Genomic DNA, 13,919 nt, shown 5'->3' with positions numbered 1-13,919 from the left:
GCGTTGGACAGTATTTCTCGTGGAACTCGGAGATAAGAAGTGGCAGAGAGTGGCTCACTTATTAGACCGAAGAATAGTGAGACTTAGTTCGGCTGGCCTTGTGGCGGGAAGGGGGGGCGGGGGGGGTGTCATAAAATGGACCCTTTGTCTCCCATCTTTTGACGCACAAGTGGACCTTTTTTTTCACAAAAGGATCCTTTTGAAGGTCACGGAGATGGCAACATCTTTAGGAGGCCGGGTCACTCTGCCCCAAAACAGATGGTGCAGCTGGAGAAGCGGCGTGGACGCCTCACACTGTACAATCCCATGATCTGCCACCTGGTTACTTCCCAGCATGCCGCAATGTGGGATTTTTTTTTTTTCTTCTCTCGATAACAAAAGCACTCCATCATTAACAATCATCCCATTGAGTTTTTAGTTGAAACTTATGACTAAAGCAGGGCTTCCCGGACTTAATTGCTAATACACAACGAATGGCCATAACATCGACGTGCACGTATAAACGATTGATAAAGAACACAAAAGACTTTAATTCACTAAGGCCAACGTGAATCAAAAAGACCTTTGCCAAGAAAATGTGGGCCTGCTTGACAATCAATAAAACGGTTTACAGCCTTTAACTCTTCATTCGGCGCGGCAATAAAAAGTCACCCGGTCCCAACCCGAAGGCTGCTTTAAAGTAAAGTTAGTTGTGTGTTCTTGGGGTAAAGTTTTTCCAATATATTATTTCCACCTTTCCTGTGAAATAAACTGTACACAGTACAGCTGTACGCAGCTATATTGAAAGCTTACTTCTTGTCCTTATTTTTTTTTTTTTTTTTTTTTTATGTAACCGGATACCATTAGCCTGTGATGACAGTGATGGGCAATTATAGATGGCTTGAAAAAGCAAAATTATAGCGCGGAGAAAATTTGACATTCCGGCCCATTTCACAGAGCAACATGAAAGGGACGTAATGCTGCAGCAATGTGATTGTCGGGATGGAGTTGTTTGTCGAAATGGCTTCACCAAGTACAAACTCTATATTACACACAACAAGCTCATTAAATGGCAGCCACTGGGTTGTTTAGAGAGCCCTGATGGCGGCCATTTTCTCAAATCATGCCACATCTTCCTGTGGGACTTTAGCTCGTTGCGTGACAATGGATAAATTAGGAAATTTCTAAAATCATTGGAATCAAAATAAACATTAGGCGCCCCCGGCTTAATCGAATAGAATTTTGCCTTTCCGCTTACATTTTTATGACAAGCCGAGCACATCGACAAGGTCAAACAACAACTCCGAATTTTGCTCACATCTGTCGTTTCAAAATCTTGTTATTACTATCAGTTAAAAATATCAGCGACCCATGCCGACACTAAAAGTATTAAAAAAGGTGGGGGAAAAAACGGTTTTGGTGACAAACCGCTAATTAATTACAGCTCGTTTTACACGGAGCTCCACCGAAGCGGGTTATTTTCACCACTGCGTGCTTTCAACATAACCCAAGTGAGAAAATTCCATTTCACACTGTTACTGTTCTACGTCTGGCACAAAGTCGGAAGGTGAAGAATCGCTTCGTCGCCTTGCTGAATACACAACAGCAAAACGGATAAAAAAAGATTTGGGGCTTCCCAGTTGTAAAAGTCTAAAAAGTTTTTTTTTTTTAACCAAAAGTTTTTTTTTTGTTTTTTTTTACCAAAAGCTACCCAAAGACTTGATTGACCAACATCAACTCAACTCCTAATTCAATTATTTTGCTTTAAAAAAAAAAAAAAAATCTAAATTAATGCTGAAACATGAGCTGGCTAAACAGCTAAATAGGCCAAATTAATTTAACGTAATTAACTTCCTTTTGCAAGCTTGACTCAACAAGTCAAGTTTATTTACATAGCCCTAAATCACAAACAAGTCTCAAAGGGCTTCACATATAAAAAAAAAAAAAGACAATTATTCTCCAACCTCCCTATCTAAAACTATCAGGGGAAAACTAGCGCCTCTGCTAATTGTAGCCAATTAGCGCTCCACATTTTACCTCAATGTTACCCAATAATCATTTCTTTTACTCGTCCATATATTTGATTGACAGCACCACTTCCAACTCTACAAAATGTGCACTCACTCTCTAGGCCAGTGAGTTTATTTACAAAAAGAAGGCATTACTGAAGGCTCCTTATCAGAAGCAGCCTTCATTAGAAACTGCAAGCCTTTTCCCAAGTGGTATCGATCCAAGTGAAGTGCTCCTTTCTGCCCCCTCACCACTGATCCACCGCTGCAAGGAGGCTATTTGCCATCCTGTCTTTGTGGACATGCGCCACGGGACCTCCATTCAATGCGCAACCCTCATTTTCAGTGCTTAATAAGTTTGGACTGGTTCTTTCTTGTGCCGCTGAATGACGAGTGGGGTGGGGGGGGTTCAAAAGCTATGGAGGGACGTTGCGATGAGTGTGTGCTGGCTGATTTCCCTCGGTGAACTCGGAGCCACCACCCTACCCCCCCCCCCCGTCTCACGCCTGTTACCAAGCCACCTTAATCAGGAACATGAAAAGCATCTCCGGTGTTCCCGCCTCTCGCTCACTTGTCGACCCGATTCACCCCCCCCTTTCTCGCCGTTTCGGTAACATTCGAAAATTCCCGCCCCCCCGGTTCAACGGGTTAATGTGGTTAATAAATGACACTTGATGACACACAAAGGAATGCGCTTTGATTTCAACTTGGAGATAGTTCCTCATGTGTGTTTGTCAAAGTGAAGTCACGGAGATCATCTACTTTTGTTGAGAAGGATTACCTTATCTCGGGCGGCGGCGGCGGCGTCTCCAGCGTGCGATTAGCTGTCATTGTTTAACAATGCAATCCGTGCCGATAACAACCCGGCTTCTTAAATTCACTTTCTAAATGTTCTCAGTGGATGAATACAGCTCTGTTCGGCCATTTTAATTTGGAAATGGACATTGTAGTCTACCGCTAATCTACACTGGCGATTTCAGGGTTAGAGATTGGCTCCTCTCCTGAGCTCCACTCTGTGCTCAAATTAGCATTAGCGGTAGCCACAGTTTTGTTTTGACGACGTTAGACAAATACATGCTTCCCCTTCAGAAGGAAAAACTGCATTATCTGCGCTTTGACCAACTTATTTGCTAACCAAAACAGCAGCATGTGGAAATGGCCTCTTGACACGCTAACTCGTCCGGTTTCACTTGTATGAATTTGACCTTGTATGAAATAAAATGTATATAAAACAGTTCCCCAATCCAGATAATGCGCAAAATCTAGCAGCTGAGCAGAGCATCCATATGCGTAGGATGTCCTTTGGACTTCAAAAGCCCTCTTGAAGCACGAGAGAGACAATTTCGTTGCATTTGCGTCAGCACGGCACAAAAATAAAACCTCAACTCTGAAACTCCGGCGAAAGCCTTGTAGCGTCTACCCGGAGTTGTTGCTTCCTCTTTGATTTTATCAATTTTTTCACCTGCATATCTCACCTTCCTGTCTTTTGTTTGCTTTACCACCTGTCTTATCAAGCTCGTAAGCCCCGCCCCTCTCTATCCAGTAGCCAATCAGCTGCTTTCCTTCTATTTATTACCTTTGTTCTGCATCGCGGTTTACCCGGTTTGCTTCCTTATTGTTCAAACGTCAACTCAGGCAGGTTTTGCAGATCAACTCGACTCCATGCAGTTTTTCAGTGTATTAAATTGTGTATGGATTTGTTTATTCCATGTGTTTAAATGCCAACAAGGCTCATTTGTAAATCCAGGTATTGTATTGAAGAATGCCACTGCAAGGTTTCTGAAAATGTAATAAATGCATTCCCACGGCTAAAGCGCGCTAACAAGCGAGGATATCACATTTTAAAATGCCAGCGACGCTTTTGGATATATTCGATGTCTGTGTAAAAAAAGATTTATTATGACCTTGCTGAACACAAAAGTAAAACTATAATAAAAAGTCACAAAATAGTAATGAAACAACGATGCTTGTGCGAATAATAATGATAATCAAAATGCGGGGAAAAAAATTCTGTCAATATGAGGGTAAAGTTATTGCTTTTATTTCAACTTTATTCTCATAACTTTAATTTACTTAAGTTTTTTCTCCTAGTATGCCATTTTCCCCGAAAAAAATGACACATATATTCCGATTTTCTTCTCCTGAAATTACGATTTTCTCAAAATAATACTTTTATTCCCATTGATTTTAATTAATCAAGTAATTTGCTCAAATTTGATTATTGATGACTTTTGACTAAACGTAGTTGGCTATATTAAATTAATTAAACCTTGTGTTGACATCTTCTTTTTTGAAATTATTCCAAACTTTGGACCTTCTGTCTTTTATCGACTGTTTCCTCCTGGCTGGCCGCCATCGTGCCAATTTATTTCTACACGCAGTGTTGCTTGTGTCCGCAGGAGCATTCTGCTGTGTCCAAAAAAAAAAAAAAAAAAAAAACATCATCCCAGCAGAGCTTTGAGCTTTGACACTTTCCTTCAACCTCAAATTATTCAACTTTTTCAATTCATCATTTCAATCGATTAATCGTCATACACTTTTATCGCAACGATTCCAACAATTTCTCACATGCATTTTTAAACTTCTCATCAAAATTGAAGGAAATTAGAGCAGCTCATCTTTTTTCCATCGATTTAAAGTCTGCCGCTTTACAGGAAGCCGAAGCGTTTAACGTCTGTCATTTTGACTTGAATACGATGTGACGCGATGAATAACAGGCACTCTTTAACGTGTCTTTAGTTTCCTCTTAGTGCAAGGACATTACTCTTCTCCCAAAACGCGTTTGGGGACTGACTACTCTGTCCACTTAGATTGGACTTAAGTGCTGATGAGCTGTTTCATATTCAAGCTTTCACTCTGGATAGCTGACAGCCACTCGTGAGCACAGAGTCCTCGCGTTCGGTCCCCGTGAAAAAGTTAACGAGAATAACTGCTCATTATCAGTTGGGCCACGCTAGCCTCTGGTTCCCTGCAGCCTTCTACCTCCTAACCCTCGTCGCATCCAATCCAAGGCTCCTCCTTGCCAGCACTTTGTCTCCATGGTGATGTTGTGAATGAAAATTTAGGCCAAGAAGTTTTTTGTATGTCTATCTGATGGGAGTTATTTAATTATTAGTGCTACTCACTTGAGTCAAATACTAAATGAAGTCGTGTGAATTATTAAATTCGGTGGTGGAAATACACAGATATAAATATATATTTTTAAAAAAAATTAGAAAGTCGCATGTATTTATTTGAATGCTCATCACTAATTCAAAAAAAATATGTTATCTTTTTTTAAAATTATAATTTATTCATCATTTTAAAAACATGCCCCGTCTCTTTTGTGTCCTCACAGCAAGCAGCCTGGAGACGGTGGTGGGCATGTACGGCCAAACGTTGGAGATTCCGTGCAACAAAGGAGTCGTGAAAGCGGAAGATGTTCTGATCACAAAGTGGAAATATGTAAGTTGGCGGTGGGGGGAGGTCAGCGGATTCAAAACGTTCGAGTCCGTCTGACACCCCGGGTCCGACACCCATTTATCATGTCGGAGCCACGCCCAGTCTGAGTGCATTTGTGGTGCACCGAACCGTGCGTCTGTTCCTCAATGTGACAGTTGTGTGTTCCTCATGTCTTTGGCGACAAAATCTCTCCAGGATAAAGGAGATAGACGCGTAGGAGACCTGCTGGTCCGAACGAAAACCGAAAGCGTCTCCATTATCGCCACGGACGAATACAAGGACCGCATCAACATGGCCGCCAACTCCAGTCTGCTACTGTCTGCCGCCAAACTTAGTGACCAGCGCACTTTTACCTGCATGGTGGTCCTCAGCTTAGATATCAATGAGTACCCGGTCAACGTGGTTGTCTACAGTGAGTCGCATCAACAGTGTTCAAAATTGGAAGCTGTGAATTTCCAAATTTTGGAAACCCCCCCCCTAATAGAAATCCAAAGAATCTCCCGTCCGTGTAACTTTTTTGGAGCGCACGCTGCACTTTTTGATACCACTCGGATCATCAATATATTTATAACTTTGGATTACAGAGGCACCCGCAGGAGTGGAGATTTCGGACAAGGCACCAGAGCTGGAGATCGGCAAACCCACCAAGGTGTTTTTTTTTTTTTTTTTTCCATGCCCTGCGTGACAAACGTTACTTATACCGACATTTTTATTTTTTTAAGAAACATCAAGGGAACCTCCCTCCCCTCTCTTGAGGCGTTGTGGTGACCATGTTACTACAGTAATGAGCCCTTTTGAAGTGCTACTCATGAATTAGTAAGCAGCACATCCCACGCCGCTGCAATTAGAATTCCCACAGGACCGGAGAAACGTCTTTAGGCGTTTCATGGTCCATTGCGTAGAATATCCTCGAGTTATCAGTAGCGGGAGGGGGAGGGTTGGCTTTACTGATATTTGCTGAGTGACTTTCAAAGTGTTTTTTTTTTTGAGGGATTTTTGTCTTGTTGTTCCACAGCTGGCCACTTGTGTCGCTAAAGACGCCAACCCGGCAGCCAACATCACATGGCTGAAGAACAACAAACCTCTGGTGGATGGCGGTAAAGGTGCGTTCTTTGTTTACAAAAAGGATGCTATCGGTTTTCTCTCCCGTTAAGGTCCTTGAATGGTGTGAAATGTCAACGAGTCATCGATTGAGAATCGATCCCACGTTAGCTGCACAAAAGTCAGCTATGTGGATCACTACACCGTTTTCCTTATAGCGCAGCTCATTTGACGCTGTCGATTTTTGCTACTTGGTCCGAGGGCGGCGAGCTGATGTCAAATCGGTGACCATTTTTGCTCATTATTCGGTCAATATTTCATCCTTGTCCTGTCATTGTGATATCTGTTAGCACACATGCTAACGTTAGCCTAGCTTGGACATAGATTATTCTACTGTTATTGTTGACTTGACTGATATGTTTAATGGCGCGTGGAAAACTGACCGCCCCGGAGTCGTCCTAGTCTGGAGTTCCTCGTGAAGTCTATTTGTAGCGTACATCAAAAGAGAAACGAGTCAACAGAAATTTCCACATGGGGCTGAAGTTCTAAATTTGTGATCGCGTCTTTGTGACGGCTCGTCGTTTGTTTAGGCGTTTCCATCCGAGCCTCGGTGCAGGTTGACCCCGTGACCGGCCTGTCCAGCACCTCGTCCACGCTGGAGTACTCGGCGACCAAAGAGGACGCCGACGCGCAGTTCTCGTGCAGCGCTCGGCACCAAGTTGGCAAGGAGTTGACGTCACCTGAGCTCACGTTCACCATCACATGTGAGTCGACCGACTTTCTCCGTTTGGATGCAAAATAGCAAATGTTTCTTTGAGTTTCATCACCGCAGGACTATGAAATAATAATTTCGACTCGTGTTTACCTCCTTTGAAAGAAAATTTTTTTTTCCTTCTTTCTTTTTTCACGAACCAACAGTGTTATACGGGTTATCTGAAAAACTTGTGACTTTTTGGTCCTCTAGTGTTGCGAAGATGAGCCGGCAAAACGGGATTAATGCAAAAGCGCCATTAAATATTGAATCTGCTTGCTCGCTGTGGCCTCCAAATAAGCGGGTGCACTTTCACACAAGGGAGGATAACAGTCTGTCAAAGACTCAGCACAAACTCACGTTTTGAAAAATATTTTTTTTGGGCCGACTACTCCCATCCAAGCATGCTTTATTTTGCTACCTTGGCACCTTTAGAGCGCCTCATTGTCACGCCTTAACTATTTCCTCCCAGACTCCACGGAGACCATCATCCTTCAAGTGATTGCCCCAGAACCTCTGCTGGAAGGCGACAACGTGACCCTCAAATGCGTAGCGGACGGCAACCCGGCGCCGACCAGCTTTAACTTCCACCTGAAGGTACCGCTGATGAGCCAAAGTCTCACACGGTGTCATTAATCAGCGGACCACCCCCGAGCTAATCAGCGGCTATTGTACGTGTGTGTTTGCAGGGCGATGTCATCCCGGTGAAAAATACAAATACATACACCCTCGCTCATGTCTCCCGTGACACCACCGGTGAATACCAATGCTCCCTAATTGACAACCCCGCCATGATGGCTTCCAAGAACGTCACAGTCAATTGTAAGACATCACGCCGTGTTTGTCTGAAAAATTACTGTCATTTTTCTCCTTTTTATTTTTTTTGTGTTGCTGTCGAGAGTGAAGCGTGTTTGCCCCGTACCGTTCAGATCTTTTGGTCTTCGTACTTTGTTGTGTCATTCTCCGCTAATAAGCCGCGCTGCAACAAGAGAAGTGGAGTTAATAATAGAAATATCTCCCAGCTTGTCAGAGACACGAGCCGTCGTTTCTCCATCCTTTCACGTCTTTGTCTCTCTCAGACCTAGACATCAATTTAAGCCCCACTGGGAACGTCATCAAGACAGCCGGGGAGGCCTTGGAGCTGTCTTTTCAGATCGACTCTTCGGGCGAATCAAAAGTCTCCTGGACCAAGGTATAAAAAAAAACAAAAAAAAAAACAACTCGAGCTGTCGAAAGCGTCTGCCTCAAAGAATAGTTTACTCTTGAAATGAAAAATACTATTTTGTTCTAATCAGGACAATGTCAAGCTGGACAAAGAGCCCAAGTTTAACAAGCTGAAGTACTCTGATTCTGGCTTCTACGAGGGTGAGGTGAAGATGGGGGCACTCCGCAGGAAGGCTTCTTTCGACCTGGTTGTTGAAGGTACGGACTCAGATTGTATGTGGAAATGCCCATTTTCAATAAAGACAAGAAAATATCTAATTTGTCATATTTTAATTGTCATATCAGTCAGGCTGAGCTCAGCTTGTCTCCTCGGTAGCTTCGCCTCAGGAAATCCATATTTTATTCAAACGGCAAGGAAACGTTGCTTTCGATTAGCACAAATTAGCATGCCCTCATTTTTTTGCATACAAAAAGATGAAGGGGGGAAAGAAAAATGACCCTTTGTGATTTCTTTGCATCTCTGTGCCCAGCTGTCCAGGAGCTGTTGCCAGGCAACCAGCTGAGACTCCACAAAGTCCCTGACAGTTATAGAGTTAACAAAAAAAAAAAAAAAATGGCAGGATTAGGCAAATGATGTCCTTTTGACTAATTAGCGGTCTTTGCCGAGTTTATTATCACTGCTGTTCACTCTTTTGGGTTGAAACGGGGGTTGACGATTTCAATCATCAAAAAAAAAATAAAAAAGTAAACACTTCTGGCTATTGCTTTGAGCTCCACTTTATATCGGATGTGTGTGTGAATGAAAAAGGAACATCACAAGAGCGTGGTGTTTGTTGCAGGCGCTCCAGTCATCAAACAGCTGTCCAAACACCGTAGTGAAGATGGTCAACATAAAGTCTTGATTTGTGAGGCCGAGGGCTCTCCAAAGCCATCTGTTTCCTGGAGCATCAATGGTACCTCGGTATGTACACACTCACACACACACATACTGCCACAGCGGCGACGAGGGAAATTGTATTCATTCCTTTTTCTCTGGAAACTATACAAGCAAAAGGAGTGTTGTGATCATAAATGTTTGTTTTCGTTGTTGTTTTTTTACTCCAAAAAGCAACACAGCAGTCAGCTATGCCGCCAATTTGGGATGGCAAAACCAATTAGCCGTATTGTCATCGTTACCAAGGTTACGCAAAGATCAATATATCTCTTCCCCTGTTTTGGATTTGGTAACTTCTAATAATGAAGAAAGGAATTGATTGTCGAGACGTTTTTTACAATGATGAAATATGCTGATAACCTGGAAAGTATTTTTTTATTTTTTATTTTTTTGCAGACATCTGGTGTTTCACTTGATGTATTTTAAGAAATCAAACGTATATTTGAGTTAAAACATATCATTCGTACGAGACAGAAGAGCGTCATTGTCAATTTTCTTTGACGCCTGCTGTCCATATGAAACATCACCCATGACGTAATATCGCTTTTTTTTTTTTCCATTGAAAAAGTATCAGTTAATCGTATCAGTTCATGTCATTTAATCTGAAATTTACCATTTTCATTTGATTCATGGAAATGACATGACTTTTTCACATTTGCCTTGAGTGATTCTAACTTTATTTAATTACAAAACTTTCTTAAATACACCTTTATTCAATACAATTCTTCTCTAAGAGTATTTAAGGACCTATCGGAGGGGCTGGGCTGCCTTTTACTCGTCAAATCCCTTTTTTATTTTCAATAACTGAGAATAAATGAGACGTGGCCTGAAGAAAGGAGCTGATTTTCAAAAAGCATCACCCCCCCCCCCCCCCCCCATCTTCACTGGATGTTCCTGTTGAGCGCCATATCACCTTTTGTTTGGGTTTTTTTTCCCCCTGCAGCTGTCACACCTGTGAACATATCCGATCCTGGCAATTCGAGGCAGGTGCACCCTTGGAAAGCACAAACAAGCTTAATTTCTCCTAGGCACGATCACCTTGTTGACACAAAGTAAAAAATCCCGCTTTTTTTTGTTTTTGTTTTTTTGTTTTTTCACTTAGTGTACCTGTGAGGCGACTGACAGGACAAAAGTGTCAACGTGGGCAGAGTGAATTACATCCGTGACCTCGGGGGGGGGCTTTGGTCTGAAAATCTATTTGCGCGGGATCATTTTTATTGCTTTTAGTCCAAGCTGCACTCAAAGGGTGTTGCGTATTCTTTTGTGTGTTTTTTTTTTTTTTTTTTTTTTGTGGGATCGGCTTCAGCGCTTGCAGGCATGCACTTGAACGAGAAACTGGTCGAACATTGCCTCCTAGTGGTGCTTAAAAGCACTTGCCATTTTGTCCCTGGTTACATGAGTCAAATAAGACTCGCACAGTTCTCCTTTGTGCTTTAATTCATTGTTATTACATTTATTGTTATTATAACAGGTGTCATAAAAAAAAAAAAAACTATCTTCTCTGAAAAGGCAAATTTTTTTTCCCCCCACAGTATGATGAAAGTCCCTTCGTCAACGGCAAGGTCACGCACAAAATCACCGTGGTGCCCGCTGTCAACCTGACCGTCTACTGCACCGTGTCCAACGAATATGGCGTTGACACGCGGGACATCAATGTGTCGTCTCGTAAGTACGACGTACCCCGCCCGGTGGCGTCATCCGCTAAGCCGCCTTCATCGGCCGGCGCTTCCGCTCCACCGACTGTCCAATCCGCTCGCATGCTGACTCGACATGATGACACTTCTCATCCTTCACTTTCATTAACTGCTTTATGTTTTTCTTCACTGGTAAACAAAGCTGTATCAATGTGGGCAAAAGTATTGGGTCATTTAGCATTTACAAACAACGGAAGTAAATGTTCAGTAATGGTGGTTAATTACGAAGGCTTCTACCACACTAATTAAGTGCTGCCTTTTTTCAGGTATGTCAAAATACTTTTGTCCATCATCACAAATAACTCGCATGCCAACCGTCTCATCCTAAACGATTGCCGTATCCTCTTTTCCCGCTGAGTCATGTCTGCGCGGGTGTGTGTTGGGATGCCGGGACTCCACTCGACTCGTCCTCTCTCCGATTCGAAACTCCTGCATGCAGACAGTAGACTAGTACGTAGCCTTAGACGTCACTTTTGCCTTGGTTGAACGATAATTTTCATTTCGTATCTGATTTCAGTATTTGAGGAGGTGAGAGTGGATAAACGAGGTAAGTCGTAGACGTCTTTTTTGCATGTGGTGGAAGCGGCCGGAGAGCAAATGTTGTATGAAAAGAATTCGATACGTGCGGAATACTGATAACACAGAAGGAACCGGCGCCACCAGCATCCTGGCAAACATGACCCATTTTCCTGCTGGCTGAACAAATGACGTCATAAAAAAAGGATTGCTGTCATTAACATTTACCCCAGCGAGTCATAATCACGTACAGTGGCAGTGTGTCCATCCAGCCAACGCGTTTAGGGTTCAACTTCCTGTTTGTGGTCAGGAAGGTCCGCACCGGCCGCGTGACCGTCAGCGGCGTGACGCCGGCGTTTGTTTTGTGTCACGCAGACCAATCGGACGACGCCGATCAAACCAAGTTGGTGGTCGGGGTGGTGGTTGGACTTCTCATCGCCGCCATGGTCATTGGGCTGGCTTACGGGATCTACCAGAAGAAATCCAAGTGAGTCGTAATTACGACTATGCAGTCGAGTGGAATATGGATTTTGTAGTTATGAGGCTCGGGAATAATATCAGCTAGCATTATTTAGCCCAAATAACACGCTGACTGTATCTTTGAGTGAGTGCCGTGGGTGTCAGCTTAACCAAATGCGCCGTCCTCATTAGACAAGGCAGCTGGAAGACCGGCGAGAAGGAGAACGGCTCCTCCGAGGAAGAGAGAAAGCTGGAGGAGAAGGTGGAGGAGAACAGCCAAAAAGCCGAAGTGTAGAGAAACGCCCGAGCCGCCTGCCATCCGTTGGGAATGTGAAAGGTACGCAAACCCGTCACAAACCCGTGTCAATTCCGACTTACATTGTCGTCCTTTGCAGTGAGAACATGGAACTTTGCACGTTTCTCCTCCTCACCTCATCTCTTGAGAAAAGAAGACAAAAAATAATGTGTACATTACAATGAAGACAGCTTGGATTTGATTTCAGGGAGAATTTGACTACAAATCCAATCCCACTCTGGAGGAAAAAAAAAAAAGCAGACAATTGGATACTGTATGTGATCTACATGCACTACTTGACACACACACACACACACACGCGCGCATATACACAGTTGTAGCTCTGTCTTCTGTTAGCAGTCATGTTTGTTAGAAAGGAACTTTTTTGGTTAGTTGCTGCAAGTGAAATCACTTCTAGACCAGTTTTGCCTTTGCTGTAAAGATGTGTGGAAAGCGTGTCTTGTTATGTCATCTGCTTTTTTTTTTTTTTTTTTTTTTTTTTTTTTAGGATGTATATACATCTGTTTGTTCATTCGTGGCGTAGACAAAGGACTAAAGGGTTATTACTGATGTCGGTCTTGGCGAGGATGCGTCATTTATAATTTTTTTTTCCAAATGTACTGTGCAGTGGCGGCGGCCGCCACCGAGCGGGTAGATCGATCCCGGCGAGTGATGTCCATGTCACTTTCCCGAATCTACCCGCTCGGGTCTTCATTTTTGAGTTTGAGTTGTCACTGCTGGATCTCAAAATGGGACGATTCCATTGTGAAGTACGAGTTTGATTTGGTCGTTGTTGCTGTTATTATTTATGTTGTGCAAGAAAAAGAGCTTTTTTTCCCAAGTTTTGAATTGTTGATGAAACCACGCTTGCAGACTTGAGACGTATCTTAGTTCATTTCTGATTTGAAAGCATCCAATTGGAAGAATGACCAAAGAAAGTGAACATTGCCATGCAAGTATTGTAAATATCTGTTTTGTTTTTTGTACTTTTGTTTAAAATAAAGTGTACATTTGGAAAACATGGCCACTGTTTTATTTATTTATTTATTTTTTTTGGGGGGGGGGTTAGGGTTATTGCCATTCAATTAGCCACCTCCTTCAAATAAACAAATTTTAACAATTAAACTTTGTTGACAATTTATGACTTTAAGCTTTTGTGGAGGTCTGAGCTCTGTGACATCTTTTGTGGTACTGGAGCTACTAATAATAAATAGCTGGATTAGGATCAGCAATTAGTATAATTGGACATGAAGAAAGGCTATAGAAGTACATCATCATTATATAGAGTACAAATCTAAAAAATGAATAACAATACATTTGTTTTTAAAGCACTTTACTGGACACATAAGGACACTTTACAGTTCATACAAAGGCGAAATTGTTAATTACAGTGTATATGTGTGCGCATGCGTGTGCGTCACATTGTCATAATTCAACGATTTTATCTTTAATTTTTTAATCCAGAGATGTACCTAATTAAATGTCCAGTGAAGTCTTGCTCTTCATCCTATTTGAATCTCTGCTGCCATCTTGTGGTCAATAATAGACCTCACTGTTAGCACACGTCTGCAATTTTGTTAGGTTGTAGTGATTTCTTTATGATTTTATGTTTAACAGTTAATCAAGTTGCATGAAG

The 13,919-nt window shown here is 42.5% G+C and overlaps 1 protein-coding gene across 5 annotated transcripts in view; it reads left to right on the top strand.

The window, feature by feature from the left end:
* The window catches only part of alcama (activated leukocyte cell adhesion molecule a), a 30,692-nt gene extending 17,386 nt beyond the window's left edge, over window positions 1–13,306 (top strand). Inside the window, exons 2-16 of one of the 5 annotated variants that reach the window (XM_049726909.2) lie at window positions 5,326–5,432; window positions 5,625–5,841; window positions 6,014–6,078; window positions 6,445–6,532; window positions 7,061–7,234; window positions 7,694–7,818; window positions 7,911–8,043; window positions 8,301–8,413; window positions 8,517–8,643; window positions 9,225–9,346; window positions 10,852–10,984; window positions 11,531–11,560; window positions 11,905–12,016; window positions 12,181–12,325; window positions 12,384–13,306. In XM_049726909.2, coding sequence (XP_049582866.1) covers window positions 5,326–5,432; window positions 5,625–5,841; window positions 6,014–6,078; window positions 6,445–6,532; window positions 7,061–7,234; window positions 7,694–7,818; window positions 7,911–8,043; window positions 8,301–8,413; window positions 8,517–8,643; window positions 9,225–9,346; window positions 10,852–10,984; window positions 11,531–11,560; window positions 11,905–12,016; window positions 12,181–12,283 — 1,649 coding nt within the window. In that variant the 3' untranslated portion in view covers window positions 12,284–12,325; window positions 12,384–13,306. Of the gene's footprint in view, window positions 1–5,325; window positions 5,433–5,624; window positions 5,842–6,013; window positions 6,079–6,444; window positions 6,533–7,060; window positions 7,235–7,693; window positions 7,819–7,910; window positions 8,044–8,300; window positions 8,414–8,516; window positions 8,644–9,224; window positions 9,347–10,851; window positions 10,985–11,279; window positions 11,464–11,530; window positions 12,017–12,180; window positions 12,326–12,383 lie in introns of those variants that run through there. The other 4 variants (XR_007482944.2, XR_007482942.2, XR_007482943.2 and 1 more) reach the window with 4 other exon arrangements.
* The last annotated feature ends 613 nt before the right edge of the window (window positions 13,307–13,919 follow it).

Source organism: Syngnathus scovelli, chromosome 7 (genome assembly GCF_024217435.2).
Source record: "Syngnathus scovelli strain Florida chromosome 7, RoL_Ssco_1.2, whole genome shotgun sequence".
Taxonomy (NCBI): Eukaryota; Metazoa; Chordata; class Actinopteri; order Syngnathiformes; family Syngnathidae; genus Syngnathus; species Syngnathus scovelli.
The sequence above is the reverse complement of the archived record's forward strand: the minus strand, read 5'-3'. Positions and strand labels throughout refer to the sequence as shown.